This window comes from Lissotriton vulgaris, chromosome 1_2, assembly GCF_964263255.1.
Source record: "Lissotriton vulgaris chromosome 1_2, aLisVul1.2, whole genome shotgun sequence".
Lineage (NCBI taxonomy): Eukaryota > Metazoa > Chordata > Amphibia > Caudata > Salamandridae > Lissotriton > Lissotriton vulgaris.
The window spans coordinates 173,682,591-173,701,189 of record NC_141686.1 but is presented as its reverse complement, the minus strand read 5'-3'; the positions used below and the strand labels follow the sequence as shown (position 1 = coordinate 173,701,189).

Below are 18,599 nucleotides of genomic sequence, written 5' to 3'. Positions count from 1 at the left end.
AGTTGATGGTGTGGCAGAGTTGAGGTGGCCATGGTGACACCAGCTCAGTTGTAAATGAGGTGGGGGCAGGGGTACGAGAGGGATTCAGAATGGATGGTTTTCATGATCCTTAGGGTATCATCACTGGTGAGGGTGGTACAGTTGAGCAGGGTCGACTGGGGTCTGCAACATTCCGGTGTAGTGGTTGCCGGGTTTGGTGAAAGAGAAGCGGATGTAGTGGTTGTCCGTCCAATGTAGTTCGTAGGTATGGCAGACAGAGATGTTGTTGCTTGTGGAGAAGATGGGGTTGAGCGGAAGTCCTGCTGAGTGGGTTGGAGAGTAGACCAGTTGTTTCAGTCTGCTGGAGGCAAGGTTCTCCTGTAAGGTGGTCATCGAGGTTGTCCAGGTGGAAATTAACAGCTGAGGAGGTTGTAGTTAGTCTTTTGAGGTGAGTGTGTGGTGTGCAATGAAGTCGTCTATGGATTTGCTGACATGGGGACGGGTTCCAGGAGGTCTGTAGAAGAGGGTGCTGCGGAGAGCAGAGTTCGGGCTGGTCCTCCGCTTCTACTTTGGTAGATGTTAGAGTGTGGGCAAGTGATAGGGAGGCGGAGCAAAGTTTTCTTGTTTCCCTTTCATCCAAGTTCTACATGCCACATACATATACATACCTACATACATACACAAATAAAGAGGAGAGTTGAGGAATAGGCTAGGAGGTCAGGAAAGAAGATCAATAGAGCAGCAGTAAATGGTGGAGGACAATATTTTTTAGGACAGAGCACAGACAGAAAAGGGATGGAAAGGGATAGAAAGGGCAGATGAGTGGCACACGTGAAATGGGTAGAGCTAAATGTTCAGGTAGGAGAAGGCTCAGACGGAGGCTTAATGAAGGGTGCGAGCAAAGAAAGGTGATGGCGAGGTTGGGATATTGATAAAGTAAGGGTCACTGGAAGAGTGTGGCAGGGCAAGAGAATGGCTGAGAAGAATTAGATCGAAAAAGTTTAAACCACTTCACTGTTGTACCAGCTGTAGAGTGTTAAGTATACAAATGGCAATAACACAACATAAAGCACTAAAGAGGGTAATGTTTTTATGGAGCTAGGTAGGGAAGCACAGGTTAGAGAAAAAAGCTGAAGACAATATCTTCACAGTGTGACTGGAATGATAGTCATGTTTCACTTACCTATTCGGATATCTTCTAATCTGGGGTAGCCAAAGCCCAATAATACCTTCAGAGCCCAAACATTTGATGTGTTACAATATTGTGTCACTGGTGAATTGATTTTTTTTTTGTCCTCATACACCAAGAAAGATATTTTCAGTATTGATTATACCGAGAATCTTTATGGATGCTCTTTTTGCAGACACCCAGAATATATCTCACGGTACCGCCATGATAACAGCTCAGTCTCCCAATTTTCCAGACCCTTAAACTAATCTTAGGGTGGTTCATTCCCCAAAAAGGCATAATCATTGGACAAAGTTGTTCATAGTCCATCTAGCCAATTAATACAAGGTGTCCAAAATGCTTTCTTCTCTTCCAGACCACTATATCCATGCCTAATTGCCCTAATCCAATCTACATATGACGGTGTAATAGTACTCACCCACAATTTACAGATTTCCCTACGCGCTAGGATAATTAAATAAAGAAATAACTAATTACCATCTTGAGGTACTTCCTCATAGTAAGAAGGGATTCCAAAAAATACTTGTTGCGTACTAACCTGTATTTCATACCCATAAAGGGCTTTCATACCTTCTTGTACTTCAAACCAAAATTCTCTAAGTGCGGGACTGGTCATAAACATGTGAAGGTCATCTGCTTTTTCCAGCTTGCATTTTGGACAACAGGGAGTAGGCCCCTTCGAAAAGTTTGCCAGCCTAGCCGGAGACCAGTATACTCTATGGAGAGAAAACAAGTGATTCCGCTTTAAATTGGCAGGTGAAACCGTAAGATGTAGTAAGTCAAAGATATTTGCCATAAATTCTACAAGTCGGCATCCAAAACTTGGTCCCTCCAAAGTTGTTCCGGAAGGCCAAACTCTCCATCTTCTCCCTCCAGAATTGTCCAATAAAGCACTGATGTTTTGAGGATTCTTGTTTTCTTCAATAAGAATTCGTCCAAAACAGTCTTGACGCCTTTGTCCTCTGTCACAGCCTGTGTCCAGCTTTTAATTTGTAGATACTTAAATTTATATACATTTTTATCTGTAAGAACAGAAATGTCCTCCCAGCTCAAAAGATTCCCTTATGGGAATAACTGACCCCATAATTTGATGTTTGCGCTATGCAGGGCTATAGATAATAAGTCTTTAGTCCATTCTGGAGAGCCTGGGGAGTCCCAGATTGGAGCCATAGCAGAATAATATGGAATGTTCAGCGCTTTCCTGACTCTGGCCCACACATATGCCATGATTCTAAGGACTTTTAATCGCACTTTTTTTTAAAAAACGCATGTCGCTAAACTTAAACATAAATGCATGAGACCCTCCCTGAATCTCAGATAGCATAATTTGAAACATAAAGTCTGTTTCTGCCCCCCCTAGGGTATCAAATAACCTTATTCCTGCCTTCAATAGTAGGGTCCAGGCATATACTCTCAAGTCTGGAGCACACAGTCCACCCTTGCCTTTTTTTCTATGGAGCATTTTCCATGAAATTCTTATGCCTTTTGAGGCCCAAATAAAAGAATTCCATTTAGCTTGGATCTTAGTTAGTCTGGCTTCTTTAAGCGCAAGAGGAATATTCTGAAATAAATATATTATTTTAGTAGCAACATCATTTTTACTATATTGATCACTGGTGAATTGATGCAAACATATAAATTTTTGGGTACCAAGAGAAATTAATGGTGCGCATCTAACACAGGTTTTCACAGAGAATGTGAACCTGTAAGAGCTCAAATACATTTATGCATTTAAATGCGTTCTAAGCTTACACGGAAAGCAGATACACCCACTGGTCTCCAAGTTATAACACTAAAGTTCCTTAGCATAATCAGACAATAGCTTGCACACCAAATCACTAAAGAGAGTACCAGGCATTAGATGGGAGGGCACTGCGCTGGGCAAGTCTGAGGTCAAGGTAAAGAGCCCTGTCTTCAGTTTCTCGCGGAATCCAGGGAGTGGGGAGATGGCTCTGATGCTATTGTTTGGGCGTGAGTGACAAGAAGGTGTAGACATCAGCTCTGGATCTGTGGATACAGAGCATGTCAGTGAGTAGAAGACTAGCCGAACATAGGCTTGTGGTCGGGGATTGGAAATTGATGAGGCTGTTAAGGTATGTGAGACCTAGATTGTGTGAGACTTACTAACTGTGTGTGAGGAGCATGAAGAGATTATGTTTGTGGAAGGGGAGCCAGTGGAGCACTTTGAGGTCTGAGGTGATGTGTGTGCAGGGTGGGAGCCTGAGTGTGAGTCTGGCTGCTGCATTTTGTGTGCAATGCATCCCATGTGTGACAACTATATTATGTCCACCACCAGTGCAAGAGTGTTTTCACGTTGTGTTTGTATAGTGATTGTAATTCTATGTTGGGTCAGGAATAAGTGATAGTCATGAGTGTATAAGAGGGTGTGTGTGTAGAGAGAGTGGTCTTCTATGCATGGGGTTATGAAAATAAATTGGACAAACTTATTCAGCACATCTACCGTTCAACAACATCCGTTGTCTTGTGGTTTCAGATGTATTTTTGTTCGTAGGTTAATTTCCTAAGAAGAAAAAACTAAATATCAACTGCAAGTTTTTTAAATTAAATTGTGTAATTGTATATATGCATTGTGTATATGTACTTTTTGTTTTTATTGAACAATCAAATGCACACATTGGACAGCACTTTACATATAGCATGTATGTATTTATTGTCGTATGTTTCTCCATACTGTGAAAAATAATATTTACAAAAATGATGAATCAAAGAAATAAAAAAGTCAATGAACATAATAAACTAAGAATAACATGATAATCCTACAAGGATGTTGTTTTTCATTAGAACAGCCGTCAGCTCATTCTAGCCGTAGTAGAAGCAATACAGGTCTGATAGGACACCCTTCTTATTTCATTAGACTTCTGCAACACACTCTACATCAGCATCTAAAACCAGCTCACGCTAAGACTCTAGACCATCCAAAACAACGCTGTCAGACTCATCCTAGACGTCCCCAGAAGCGCCCACATCATTTCCCACCTCGCTGAACGACACTGGCTACGAATCCAAATTAAAGCTGTTCATCAACACCTACAAAGCCCTCCACAAACCAGGACCAGCAAACCTCAACAGCTGACTCCAACTCTACAAAACCAGCCCGTTATGCTCCACCTTTCTCTCCTTAACACGAATCCCCAGCGTCCTCAGAAGCAAGAGAGGAGGACATGCTTTCTCGTTCACTGGCGCCAAAAACTGGAACGACCACTGCATCTAACCTCCAAAGAAAAATGAAGACCTGGCAGTTCAACTAGGCCTTGCACATGCACCTGCTGCAGAGCCTGGATACCCTCACAGGTAATAAGCTACTTCTTTTAAATCTAAATAACATAACATAACAATAGATGGAAGCCACAATATTCCTATCCAATTCTGACCCATGCTTATTGCTCATGCCACCTCTACCAACTTAAACTGCGCCTAATTAACTCCCTTCTTCATGCCATCCACCTTCCCTATGTTCTTGCCTTGGTGACCTGTACCTCACTCCTTTACACCCAAAATACTGCTTATGGTGTAATATCCAAATTGCAGCCATTTCCTTACTCATGATCCTTCCTGCCTGCACCATATACTTCATCTATGTGCTGAACATCTCTTCCTCCTCCTTTCCCTCCCCATCTGATCTTCCCCAGCTATTGCATTCCCTCATCACAGGCGCACCTCATACTGATATAATTCTCCCTATTACAGGATCTCCTCTTTGGTTCTGCAATGTCACTGCACTGGTTAACCATTACTTTAATGAGCAGGGTCTTCCTAACATAATTCCGATTTCCAAACATCCCTCCCGGTTGTGCCAAAGACTTCTTCCTTTTGTGTATTTGGTCTTAGTGCCCCCTCTTCTTCCCAATTGGTGAGGTTCTTCTAATAGACAATCTGGGCGCCCAGCAGGATTACAATACTCTCTACTGAGGAAAAATAAAACAGTCAAGCAGGAGAGTAAAAGAAAACATTAGCTTTTTTGACATGCTTTGAAATAAGTAGACTATAGTCATGAAATTTCCTATTGCAGTTTATTGCTAAATCTGGAAATGTCTACATGCTTCTGTTCATTTATCTTTTTTTAAAGAAAAACAAACAATCGATGGACGGAATGCAGAACAATATCATACATTCACCCCAGTACAGAGCCCCGGGCCTAAATCCATCGTTTTTTTTGCTCCATATGCCATTCCAGTTTGAGGCCAGCCATATGCAAATCAGGATTCACCCTGTGCCCAATGAGAACAGTCCAGCCCGAACTGCCACGCCATGTCCTCCCTGGACTGGAAACAAGCATCCTAGGACAAGTTTTGGGGTTTCACCCCTCATCAGCCAGGATAGCTTGAATCCAGCGGCATGGAGATTACGGGACCCACATCTGGGCATACCCGTCCTACTCTGGGTGACAAATGCAAAAAGAACAATTTATGAACAGAATGCAGAACAATGTCATACATTCACTTCAGAATAGAGATCTGGACCTAAATCAGTCTATCGTTTTTCTGCTCCCCATGCCATTCCAGTTTGAGCCAGCCATATGCAACTCAGTCTTGACCCTGCGCCCAATGGGAACAGTCCAGCCCGAATTACCAGGCTAGGTCTTCCCTATACTGAAAACAAGCATCATCGATCAGCCATGATAGCTTGAGTCCAGTGGCCCACATCTGGGTATACACGTCCTACTCGGGGCGACAAACGCAAAAAGAACAATTGATGAACAGAATGCAGAACGATGTCATAAATTCACTCGAGAACATAGACGTGGGCCTAAACCAATCCATTATTTTTTTTGGGTCCCCATGCCGTTCCAGTTTGAGCCCAGCCATATGCATATCAGATTGACCCTGTGCCAAAATGGCAACAGTCCACCCTGAACTACCAGGCCAGGTCATCTCTGGACTGGAAACAAGCATACTAGGACCGGTTTCGGGGTTTCGCCCTCATCAGCCAGGATAGCTTGAATCAAGTGGCATGGAGAGCACAAGACCCACTTTTGAGCATGCTGTTCCTACTCGGGACAACAAATCCAAACAGAACAATTGATGGACAGAATGCAAAACAACCTCATACATTCACTCCAATACAGAGATCAGGGCCTAAATCCATCATGTATTTGCTCCCCATGCCATTCCAGTTTGAGCCCAGCCATATGCAGATGAGTCTTGCCCTGCGCTATATGGGAACAGTCCAGCCCGAACTGCAAATCCAGGTCCTCCCTGGACTGGAAACAAGCATCCTAGGACCAATTTCGGGGCTGATGAGGAGTTTTACCCTGAAGTCAGCCCCAGGATGCTTGTTTCAGGTCCAGGGAAGACCTGGCTTCGCAATTCAGGCTGGAGTGTTCCCATGAGCAACAGGGTCAAAACTAATTTGCATATAGCTGGGTCTAAACTGGGGTGGTGAAGTGAGCTAAAGAACGATGATGGATTCAACCCAGATATGTAACTGGGGGAGAGTGTCTGAAAAGTTTCAGCACTATGTCCATCATCTACTTCTGTTTGCTTTGTTTGCCTTAAGTTGGCATGGTATGCCCAGACGTGGGTACCTTGTTCACTTTGCCACTGGATTCAATCTAGCCTGGCTGATGAGAGGTATTACCCTGAAACAGGTCCCAGGAAGCTTGTTTCCAAACCAGGGAAGACCTGGCTTGGCAGTTCGGGCTGGACTGTTCCCATGAGGTCCCAGGTCAAGACTGATTTGCATATAGCTGGATCGGCACTGGGATGGTGAAGTGAGCTAGAGAAATATGAAGGATTCAACCCAGATCTCCGACTGGGGGTGAGTGTCTGAAAAATGTCAGCACTCCTTCCATCGTCTCCTTGTGTTTGCTCTGTTTATTTTTAATCATTTTTCATAAATAACTTTAAGAGTTAAAAGGTTTTTAGTTTATTAATCTAACATGCTTCATTTATGTATTAACTGATTTATGTGGCATTTGTTTAATTGTATGTCTAAATAGCAGACACAATAACTTAAACTTTTAATATAATTTAGTTAATGCTATTTGACATCCTTAATGCTAAACCCATCAGAGCACTGTACTAAACATTGTGTATATATAGAATTACAAATCACACAACAATCAGATACATCCTCTCATTGATGTTGAGTTTTAAAACTTCCATTGTCATCGTAGAACATTTTTGTCCTCAGAAATTCAGAGTGAATTAATTTGTATAATAATGTAATTTGTGCGGCATATTTTTCAATGTAATATATTGGTATCTTCCTCATTCAACCCATTAATATTTTAAATATTTTATATTTTCTGTATGTTTTATGTTGTAGCTGGGAGTCCCATTCATAAAATAACCTGGAAATGTACTCAGATTGGATTAAGTTGATATAGTGATTGCATTTCTGACTTTATTGACAATTTTCAAAGAATTCCAAGAGTACTTATGGTAATCTGTGACTGTCACAGATTTGCAGACGACACACAATTGATGGACGGAATGCAGAACAAATCAAAAGATTCAACCCCAGTCAACAGATCTGGGTTAAATTCATCATTCTTTCGCTCACCATACCACCCCAGTTTAGACCTGGCCATATGCAAATCAGTCGTGACCCTGTCCCTCATGGAAACAGGCTAGCCCAAACTGCCAAGACAGACCCGCTCTGGATCGGAAACAAGCATCCTAGAACCAGTTTCAGGGTCTTACCCCTCAACAGCCAGGATAGCTTGAATACAGTGGCACAGTGAGCCTGGGTCTCACGTCTGGGCATGGCCGGCACACTTAGGGCGAGAAAGCAAAAGACACACAGATTTGGGCAAGTTTTCACAAGGGCAAACCTTTTCACATAAAACACATTATTCTGAATATGTCAGTTTTATTTATTTATTTGTTTCTCCCACCGGCAAAATATTTTTCCTGTGGAGATGAGATAGGATTTCTTGTACACCCCTGCCAATTTTGGCATGTTCACTCCCCTTTCCACCCAGAAAACCTATTCATTTCTGTCCTCAATATTCAGAATGGGAAGCTACCAGTAGAGCAGATGTAAAAGGGTTGTGAATAGCAGAAACCCATACCTTAGTGGATGTTCACCAGGTGTGTTCTTAAATACTTGCCCACCAACAAGCCCCTGTAAATGGATTTGCTTACAAAGAAATTCTAGCACACTGGCTTTCTGGCAATTTTCTGCATTAACACATCTATTTATTTGTGTGAAATCACATACTGTGGACCTGTAATGAGGATTTGCACTCATAAATTAACCTGTTAGCGCACAAAAGTACAACGTAGGTGCACAAATACATTGTGTATTGGGCCCTGTGCTACTAGATCACATTAGATCACCTTCTCAATCAGGCCTATTCTCATTGGTCTAGTATTTCAGAAAACATTTGTTCTGCTCTATTTATCCATGGTTTTGGTTTTCTTATCGTGGAAGAATGAACTCTGATCTAATGTGGCCATAATTAACTCTAATGACCGCATCTTCTGTACTTTGTTGTTCCTACAAAATATCTCTTCCCTTCTAGATCCGTTGGAGAAGTTGTGAGAGCTCCCTGGCCTCTTCTATTCTGCCATCTTCCTCAAACAGAAGAACTATCTGTGACAGCTCAGATTTACATTGATTTGCGCTCTTTGTTTCTCTAGATATTTCGAAGCCCTTTACAAATATTGTAACTGCATCATTTAGCAAATGTTGCTTATAGAGTAGAAATTGCCCGAAGCTGACATAAAAAGCTTGTTGACATTTCTTACTGGCATTAGGGAGCTCCCTCTCTAGATTATCATATATCTCTTGCTGGTAGGCCTCTTGGTTATTAGCTCCATACATTTCTGCTAAGTCAATTTTTGCATAGACACAAAGTGGATCCAATTGAATGGCACGTTTGTAAGCCTGGATCCCTGCTGCTATAACATTCTCTGATGGCAAAATGTGTGCATGTATATTATTCATTAGTAGTTTCTGGTAGAAATAGCCCAGGTCTCTATGGAGAATGTTATAATCTCCATTGATGGAAATGGCCTGCTCTAGAATGTCACGGTATCTTAGAATGTCACTGTATATTTTAAACTTTTTTGTTAGAAAGACGTGTGCCACATTCCTCAGGACCTCAGGATCACGACTGTTCTGCACCACATCTTCTGCAAGTTCTTGACCAAAGTCTGAATGCTTAAGCAGTATAGCCAGGTAGGCCCTACACTCATAATTGATTGGCTCTTGGTGGATGACTTCCTTAAGTTTGGAAATAGCTTCTACTTCGAGTTCACTGCCTGCACCGTAGCGTGTGGCCACTGCATAACGTGCTATAGCCAGCCCAGCACAGAATTCCATATTTTTGGGTTTTTCTGACAATGCTGCCTGGAAACAGCTTGCTGCCCGCTCTCCGTATCGAAAACCAATCGCCATTAGGGACCAACCAATGATTCCTCTTATCTCAGGAATAGTTGCTGTAGATTGAGAAGACTGAGAAAGGAACTGACTGATTGTGTCAGACTTGTCGAGGTATTGCTCTACCATCTCATAGTTGCACAAGTGATAGTAAATCCAGGCATAGTTACCATAGATGACCAACTTATATCCGATCGAGTTGGCTTGTTGAACTTCTTCCAAAAGCTCTTCAGCTGTCTTAAGACTTTCAAGGGCCTCCTGGTATCTTCCTTCCCGCTGGTGTATATAGGCCTGCAGAGCGTAAAAGGCGGAACGGTTGTTGTAAGGCGTGTATTGAAGTCTGAGGTTGAGAGCTTGTTTCACGTGCCCTATATTAATTTTGTCCTGCTCCTCCTCAAGACTCCAGGTGAAGTGACACTGAAGCTCCTCTAGTCGCTCCTTTAAAGGCATGGTACTGCAAAGAAAAGAGGGTCAGGGAGAACATGTTATACATCCCTCACTTCTTGAGAACAATCAGCAGAACTTGTCAGCTTTGCAGTGCTTCATTTCTTTTCCACAACCTGTGAGCAGCATTATTTTTGCCTTCAAGTATGTGTAAGTGATTGTGTGTATGAGAGTGGGTTTTGAGAAGAAGGCTTGGTTCAGTTGCTTGGGGCTATGACAGGTGGTGAACTTTGAAACAGATGGGGGGGGGGGCAAATACCTGACACAATTGTATGGAGCTAGTGAGGGGTATGAGTTAAAGTGAATTGGAGGTTGAGGAAATCTGGGGTGCCTCTGTCTAAGAAAATGTTAAAAGAAAGAAACATTTGAGACAAGTTGTGCATTCTACTTCACACCTACACAAATAAAGTGATCAACAAATCAATGCGTATCCAGGCAGTAATAATAGAACATTCATGGAATATTGCAAAACATCAAGGAAACTCAATACTATCTAGGGGTGTTTGGAGGTTTCCCTCTACAGGAAAGCAAAACATTTGGCCCAGCCAGTGCCTTTCACTACATAACTTCCCAAACACAGTGACCAAAACACAATTTGTTCACATAATCTATGTTTGCCAATTCTTCAAATATAAAAAGAATGAATAAATAAAATGGAATTTATATTCTGTGCACATAAAAAGCAGCTACTTCTGGAAGGAAGTGACTTCACAATAAGGGGTCCATTAGGATGTAGAGTGGATTGCCACCGCCAGCATGGCAGTGGCAATCCGCCCTACATCCTACCTCGCCAGCCACCCATTTCCCCCGCTATACTAGGCGGACGGAAAGACCGTCCGCCACATTTCCGTCCAGTCGACTTATTGACCGAGTGGAAAGGGGTTTAATATGGTGGCGGTGTCTGCTAGACACCGCCATCCATATTAGTGTGCAGGCGGAGAGCAGCCTTTCCTTAGCATGCAGAGTTCACAAAGGGGGCGCACATGGGAGGTACCTATGGTCACGTAGTGCATGCAAATGCACGACATGCATGTTTTACATTGCGGCTGGTGCTGCTTACAGCACCGCCCACCGCAAGGTTAAAAATCCATGATGCGCCCACCAGTGTGGTGGGCGCATCCTAATCTCCCCCACGGGACCGCCGCACATATGGCGGGTGGTCCCGTTTTCCATCAGGATGGCGGGTGGCTAATGATGCCCTAGGTCTCTTGAAGGATCATGAAACCTCATACATCTTTTTATCCTCCCCTGCCTAGCCCTTGATCATCACCAGTCACATAGGTAAGAACTATTGATCTCTATTGAGGGTTTTAAAATTAAGTTATAAGGTGGTAATTCTTTGTGAAACAATTATGGGCTGGAGTCAAGGGTGTGATGATGAGGGGAAATAATAGTTGCAGGCATACCTGCTTCTTTTCTTTATCTAAGGCTCTATCTTTAAGCAGATTGCAGGCAAAGAACAGGAGTTGATGGAGGACATTTAATTGCTTTGGAACTTCCCACGAGGAGCTTATATGAATAATACTTTACTTGAAAGGGGAAAAATTTAAAAATTAGCTTATACATAATAGTGTCCCATGGGTTAGACATCTTTTAAAGAGGCTCAGCCACTACCAAAGAAACAGCATATTTCCACAGCCCTATTTGTACACATGGTGTGACAGAAATTGTAATCACAAATTTCACTTTTTTGTTAAAGTTTGATTCCTGACAAGCCACATGAATGCCAAATAACTCATTTTTAATGAAGATGGTTCTTGCTCAGTAAAAAATGCGTATACACTCGTGCCATTTTTACCTTATCACCGTTCTGAACACCTATTAGTATTTTTGTCCTGATTTTGCTCCCCAAAGGGACACTGATTAGCTTTCAACATTTTACCTTCAAAAGACACCTCTCATAAAGGTGAGTAAAGACATGAGACCCCTCATGACCGCAAGCAGTCTTGGTCATCTTCCTACAGTCTGGTGTGGCATAGTGGGTGGAGAATGATGGACTGGAATGCGACCCGAGTGACTGGCAATGGATATTTGCAAGCATTCCACCATCACCTTTGTGTTTTATTCAGTGTTAGATACTAAGTGCTAAAGCTATGCCAGGACGCGGGTCCTATGCCCCTTGTGCCACTGGACTCAAACTATAACTCGCTGACGAGGTGCAGCTAGGTCAAATTTGGTGTAATGTTGCTTGTGCTGTTGTTCAGAATGGACATGGGATAGCAGTTTGAATGGGACTGTTCCTACTGAAGCATGATTAATACTAATTTGCATACATCCGATCCCATCCTTGAAAGTTTCTACCCTAATTGGGATCAACTCAAACCTCAGAATAAGGGAATCAGAAGTGACCATGTAGCAGCCAAATCACTTCAGACACAATTCCACATTTCCTCCCCCTCTGTACCTCCATCTCAGCCATGGTGTTTGTGCTGAGATTGTAATTAGAGTGATTAGTCAGAGACCAATATCAACTTTCTGTCTCCCTACAACTCTGACAGCCTCCATTGCATATAGAGAGCTGACATGGAGCAGATATCACCAGCGTGCCACAAAGGTAAACGAAAGGCCATAGTAAATAGATAAAAGAAGGTGCTTTTGTTGGGTCAGGACACAGAAAAAGGTTTTCATCTATGTGTAGAATGCAGCAGAATGTGTTTAACCTCGATGCAGGCCATAGCAAAAGTTGTTTGGCTCATTTACAGTTCAATGCAGCCACAACAGTCCTGTATCCTCCACTGCCACTGAGACATAAAACCTCCATCTTCCACTGTCACAGAGCCGGTCATATGTCTCTTCCTCCACTGTTCCAAATTCCTGACAGTTTTGCTTTACGTTGGGTCAGGATAGAAGTGTGGAGGGTCCTTGGTGCTACGACAGTTCAATCAACACAAAGATTTAGCATTAGCTAAGCAGGTGAGAAAATCCTAGGGTTAGTAGGAATAAATGCTGTGGAGGGAGGAGGGTAACCTGTGAGATGAAGGGTGAAGTAGGGCACAACTAATTTGACAGGTTTGGTGAAGTAGGAGAGAATAAAAGTTGAGGCAGGACAGGAATTGTATAGTAGAAGAATAAGTAAAAGGTGCTGAAGAGGGTTGATTCTAATGTTTGGAAAAGAAGAATGGTGAAAAGAAGTCTGGGAGGAGATGTCTGAGAATTAGTATGAAGACGATGTCTTATCCTCATCCTTCATCGAAGTCCTCTCTGGAGAAGCTCTCTCGCCCCTAATCACAATTGGCAATGCCTTCTGCACACATGGCATCTTCCTGGCTCTCCAGACATACCAGGCACTCCTTCTTCCAAAGAAATATACACTATACCATGAAGACCTTGCCAGCTTATGGCCTGATCATTGCACAAGCAGTCTATCTTCAACTCCATGATTATATCAACACCACCCAACCTTCTACACAGCCACCAATTGTGCTCCAGATAAAGTTGCAGCACAAAGCCAGTTATGTTACATATCAGAAACCTTTCATAGCGGTCAGAGAAATATAAGCTCTGCCCACTGAAATTGCTCAGTGTCTCAGCCACTTTTCACACCTTCCTCCAGCCCACCAACTTCCTTGCCCTGAAGTCTCAAAAGTGATTCACTGTCAACGTACGTCAGTGGTTCACCTCCAACTATGAAACCAACACCATCATATTCACATGTATACCTATTGGTCCTGGAGCCTCCCTGTTACCTGCTTAGTCTCCCCAGTATTCATCTCTCCCCTCATATTCTTAAACCTTAACATGCAGCCCCTTAAACTCTATTCACTGATAAAAGGATTAACATTTAGAAACATGCCAATGCCACACAACTCCACTGAAAAGTCCCCTCCCTCCAGACATTCAGCACCTCAGGAACTGCTTGTATTTCATCCAGAGCTAAAATGCCAGCTTTAACTTGAAGTTTAACATCACCAAAATAGAATTTCAATTATTTGTCAAGAACAAAAAGCAACAACTAATTCAAACCTAGATCAGAAACGTGAACAATGACTTCACCCTCAAGGACAAATCAGGAGAAAATGCTAGACAGCCAGGACTCGCCTTACTATTCAAAAAAGGAAAACTGTTCCTGCCAGAAAGTTCTTTCATTACTTCCTTCCTTCTCAAGCTTCTTGGTGTGGTGGACATTGGACTCCTCAATCTCCGAGAATCCTCATTGGGCCTTTGTGGGGAATCCTGGACTCAGCAGCATGTCTCATCAAGTATCTCCCACTCCAATGGAATTCCACTTGTTAACCTTGATGGCCCACACCATTAGCATCTACAAATCTATCATGACTAGCACCCCGCTTATCTTACTGACAAACTCACATCCATCATGACCAGCACCCCGCTTATCTTACTAACAAACTCACAATCTCTGGTGGTTCATGCATGCCCTCTGCCAATAGACCATCCGACTGGAGCCGAAAAAGTGTGCACAAGAAAATCAGACATTCTTCATTTCTTCACCCACAATCTGCAAAGAAAATACTGTATACATCAAGACTATCAAACTCTTCACCAACTTCAAAAAGAGAAGAAGACACTCCTTTTTACATCACAATGCAGTACCAATCCACTTCTGCTCTAAGAACCCACCAGCCCTTTCAATAACTTGTGGACTGTGTCATTACCCACGACTCAATAAAGCACCATTCGGTTCCCTTTTAGCCAAGTTCGCATTTTCAAATGCACATTCAATCAATCAATCAATCAGGATTTATAAAGCCCAGCTAATCACCCAACAGCGTATCCAGGTGCTTGCAGGTTCCAGAGGCTTATTCTAACAGCCAGGTGTGGAGGGCCATTGGGAATTCTGGAAAGGAGGTGATGGTCCGGAGGTGCATGGGAGGCTGTTCCAGATCTTTGCTGCTATGTGGGAGAAGGAGAGTCCTCCACTTCTGCTTCAGTAGATACGAGGAGTATGGGCGAGTGAAAGGGAGGCGGAGGGTAGTCTTTGCAATGGTTGGTGGAAGTTCAGATGGTTGTTAATGTAGGCAGGTCCTTGGTTGTGTAGAGCCTTGTGTGCGTGTGTTGGCAGCTTGAATTGGCATCTCTACTGTACAGGTAGCCACTGGAGTTTTCCTAGGTGGGGTGTAATGTGGGTTCTTCGGGTAAGGCCAAGGATTAATCTGGCTGAGGCGTTCTGTATGGTCTGAAGTCTCTGTAGGAGGTGTGCGGTGATTCCTACCTAGAGGGCATTGTCACAGTCGGCTGCAGATGAGGCCTTGGTGTGTCCTGTATGTAAAAGTAGCCACTTGAAGATGTCACATAGCATGCACAAAGTGAGGAAGCAGGCAGAGGAGATGGCGTTGATCTGTGATTTCATGGTAAGCTTTCATGCCAATGATGATTCAAAGGTTTCTGGTGTGGTTGGAGAGAGTGGGTGTGGGTCTGGGTCCCAGGTCTGATGGCCAGGAGTTGGTTCATGTGTCTGTTGCTGTTACACATACATACCTACATACATACATACATATATATATGCATGCAGAGAAGGATAGAGCAATTGTCCAGGAAGTCAGGAAAGAAGACCAATAGGGCAGTAGAAAATAATGGGGAATTTAGAGGCTTTTTGGAGAGAGCACAGTCCGAGAATAGGGATGGGGAGGGCAAATGGGTGGCACAGATGAAATAGGTAGAGCTAGATGTTTAGCCAGAAGAAGGCTCAGGCAGAGGCTTAATGAGGGGCTCAAGCAATGGAGATGGAGATGAGGTTGGGATATTGAGAAAGTAATGGTCACTGGGAAAGTGGCAGGGCAAGAGAAGGTCTGAAAAGAGTGAGAAACGTAAAAAACCTAAACCACTTCAATGTTGTAGAGAATGTCCTCTACAAAAGTCAATAAAACAACATAAAGCAATGAAGAGGAGCTGGGTAGAGCAGCACAGGTTAGAGAAAAGAGCTAAAGAAAATATCTTCACAGTGTGTCTGGCATTGTAGTCAGGTTTCACACACCTATTTAGATATCATTTAGTCTGTGGCAGCCAATTCCCCGAAATACATCCAGAGTTCAAACATTTGACAGGTCAGACCAGAGTGTCACTGGTAGACTGAAATATTTCGCAATACACAGTTTTTGACACCAAGAGGAATTAGTGCTGAACACCTAGCACAGGTGTATGCAGAAAATTTGTAACAGCAGACATCATTTTATAAGTTTAAATGGGTGCTAAGCTTATACAGACAGCAGCCACCCCAATGGTCTCCAAGTTGGAACACTAAAGTTCCATCGCATATTGAAACAATTGCTTGCACACCAAATATAGTAGGTGTGGGAAAGTGATATGCTAGTAGAAGTTGGTAGGGACCTATCACTAGCAATAAGGCCAAAATCACGATATAACGTCCATTCAAGGGCTCAATAAATTATCCCCTGGTTCAACCTTTGGTAGCTGGCAATGAGCAAGCACCCTTAACTTAGAAAACAGGAGTGTAAAGCATTTAAAAACACCAATATATTAAATAAGTAGGACACAACACACAATACAAATCAAACACCCATTAATAGAAGTAGAAAATAACAAAATCCAATGTATGGTCCCGGAGATAACATTAAGGGGCAGATATACAAGCCCCGCACGCCACATTTGCGCCGCCATTGCGTCACTTTTATGGCGCAGCGGTGGCGCAAAGCCAGCGCCATGCTGCGGGGTATTTACAACGTTACGCATCTGGGAGATGCATCACATTGTAAAGCCCTGTGTAGGCATTTTGGCGCAGGAAGGGGCGTTCCGGCGCGGGAAAGCCTCATAAAAGTGGCTGAGTGAAATCTACAAGATTTTACTCAGTCACTTTTAGAGCCATGCTGCGTCAAACCCCTGCACCTGCTTGAAGCAGGCGTAAGGATTGATGCAGCATGTTAGGCATGGGGCACCCCGAGCCTTTATGGAGCTGCCTTGCACTTGCGACGCAACTCCAGCAATGCGTCACTGTTCCGGGAGTAGATGAGTTACACATCTGTCTATTCTTGCCCCATGGTGCGCCGCATTGTAAATGTGGCGCATCCATGGTGGCGCAAGAGGTGTCTGCCATGACGCACAATAACTGGTGCATCCCTGCTGATATTCCGGGATGTGCCCGTTATTGTAAATCTGCCGCCATATGATTTCTACTGCCTAAAAACAAAAAGCACCAACTTGGGACATCTGGTCACGCTTGTCTGGGACAAGGTCAAAGTTTGAGGACGAACGCAATTGAGGGCGAGTTGGATACACTGAGCGGGAGGACTTGGTCTAGTTATTACCTTCACACTTGGTTGTTTTTCTGGAAGCTTTTTTTCTCTGCATCGAGCAAGGCACCTCTTCAGGCCGGGATCTGAGTAGATAATGGTGGCTTACTTCAGCGCGAGGCCACAGTGAAATCCTGGAACTCTCATTGACAACAGGAGCTCCTGAGCTTTCAGCTGGACGAACATGAAATCTAGGCCGGGTCGTGGTTTGACCTCAGCGGCTTGCTCTCTTTTGGCGTCAGAGAATTGACTCTTGACGACAAGTCGTTCAACTTATGAAGCTATTTCTAAAAAGTTCTCTGTACTTCTGGAACTTCTTTGTGGGTTCAAAGTGTCCGAAACACCAATCTAAGTCCGCCCGCCATCCCGTCGTACAGTGGGACCGCCCGCCATAAGGGCGAAGTCCTGTGCCTGCCATTAGGATGTGCCTTAGGCCCCTGGCCACCCTTGATTTTGCGAATCACTGACAAAATTTCAACCTCAAAAATATTGAGGTACAAAAATATCGAAGTCAAGAATATCGATATCCTATCTACATCATGGTAAGTACAAAAATATTGAGAAAAATATCAATGTCAAAAATATTGTAAAAAATATCGTTTTTTTTAAATGTTAAAATAATAATGTAAAATAAAGTAAATAATATATATAATTAAAAGAAACAGTTAAAATAATTATAAATGTTTAAAAATAAAAACTGATACATATGTTAAAATAAATAAAACATATACACATAAAATATAATAAATTTACTTACGTAAAAATATTCATAATTATTTTAGTAACTTATCAATTGTTAAAAACATTTTATGAATTATAAATACATATATACACATACAAAAATAATAATATTACACATTTTACAAATATATTTAACAAATTAAAAACATTACAATATTGTTATTTATTTTTTGATAAATTATACACAATATTAACTAAAACAATACAGAAAAATATGGACAGTGGAGGGAAAGAAATTACTATTCCTACTGCAAAGATTGCAACAGTAGGGAAAGTGTTGGAAAGCGTAGGGGTAAAAATTACTATTCCGACTCCAAAGAGTGCAACAGTAGGGAAAGTGTTGGATAGCATAGGGGTAAAAACTTACTATTTCAACTCTAGAGAGTGCAACAGTAAGGAAAGTGTTGAATAGCGTAGGGGTAAAAATTTATTTTCCCACTCCAGAGAGTGCAACAGTAGGGGAAATGTTGGATAGCGTAGGGGTAAAAATTACTATTCCCACTCCGGAGACTGCTACAGGAGGGAAAGTGTTGGCTAGTGAAAGGATTGAAATTACTATTCCCACTCCAGTGAGTGCAACAGTAGGGAGAGTGTTGGCTAGCGTAAGGGTAAAAATTACCATTCCCACTCCTGTGAGTGCAACAGTAGGGAAAGTGTTGGATAGCGTAGGGGTAAAAATTACTATTCCCACT

General features: G+C 42.7%; 1 protein-coding gene across 5 annotated transcripts in view; it reads right to left on the bottom strand.

Moving 5' to 3' along the window:
• Positions 1–5,190: 5,190 nt before the first annotated feature.
• LOC147734796 (interferon-induced protein with tetratricopeptide repeats 5-like) overlaps positions 5,191–18,599 on the bottom strand; it is a 28,882-nt gene continuing 15,473 nt past the window's right edge. For 2 of the 5 annotated variants that reach the window (XM_086953067.1, XM_086953069.1), the window contains exon 2: positions 5,191–9,971. In XM_086953067.1, coding sequence (XP_086809193.1) covers positions 8,654–9,967 — 1,314 coding nt within the window. In that variant the 5' untranslated portion in view covers positions 9,968–9,971 and the 3' untranslated portion in view covers positions 5,191–8,653. The remainder of the gene's footprint in view (positions 9,972–18,599) is intronic. The other 3 variants (XR_015307543.1, XR_015307544.1, XR_015307545.1) reach the window with 3 other exon arrangements.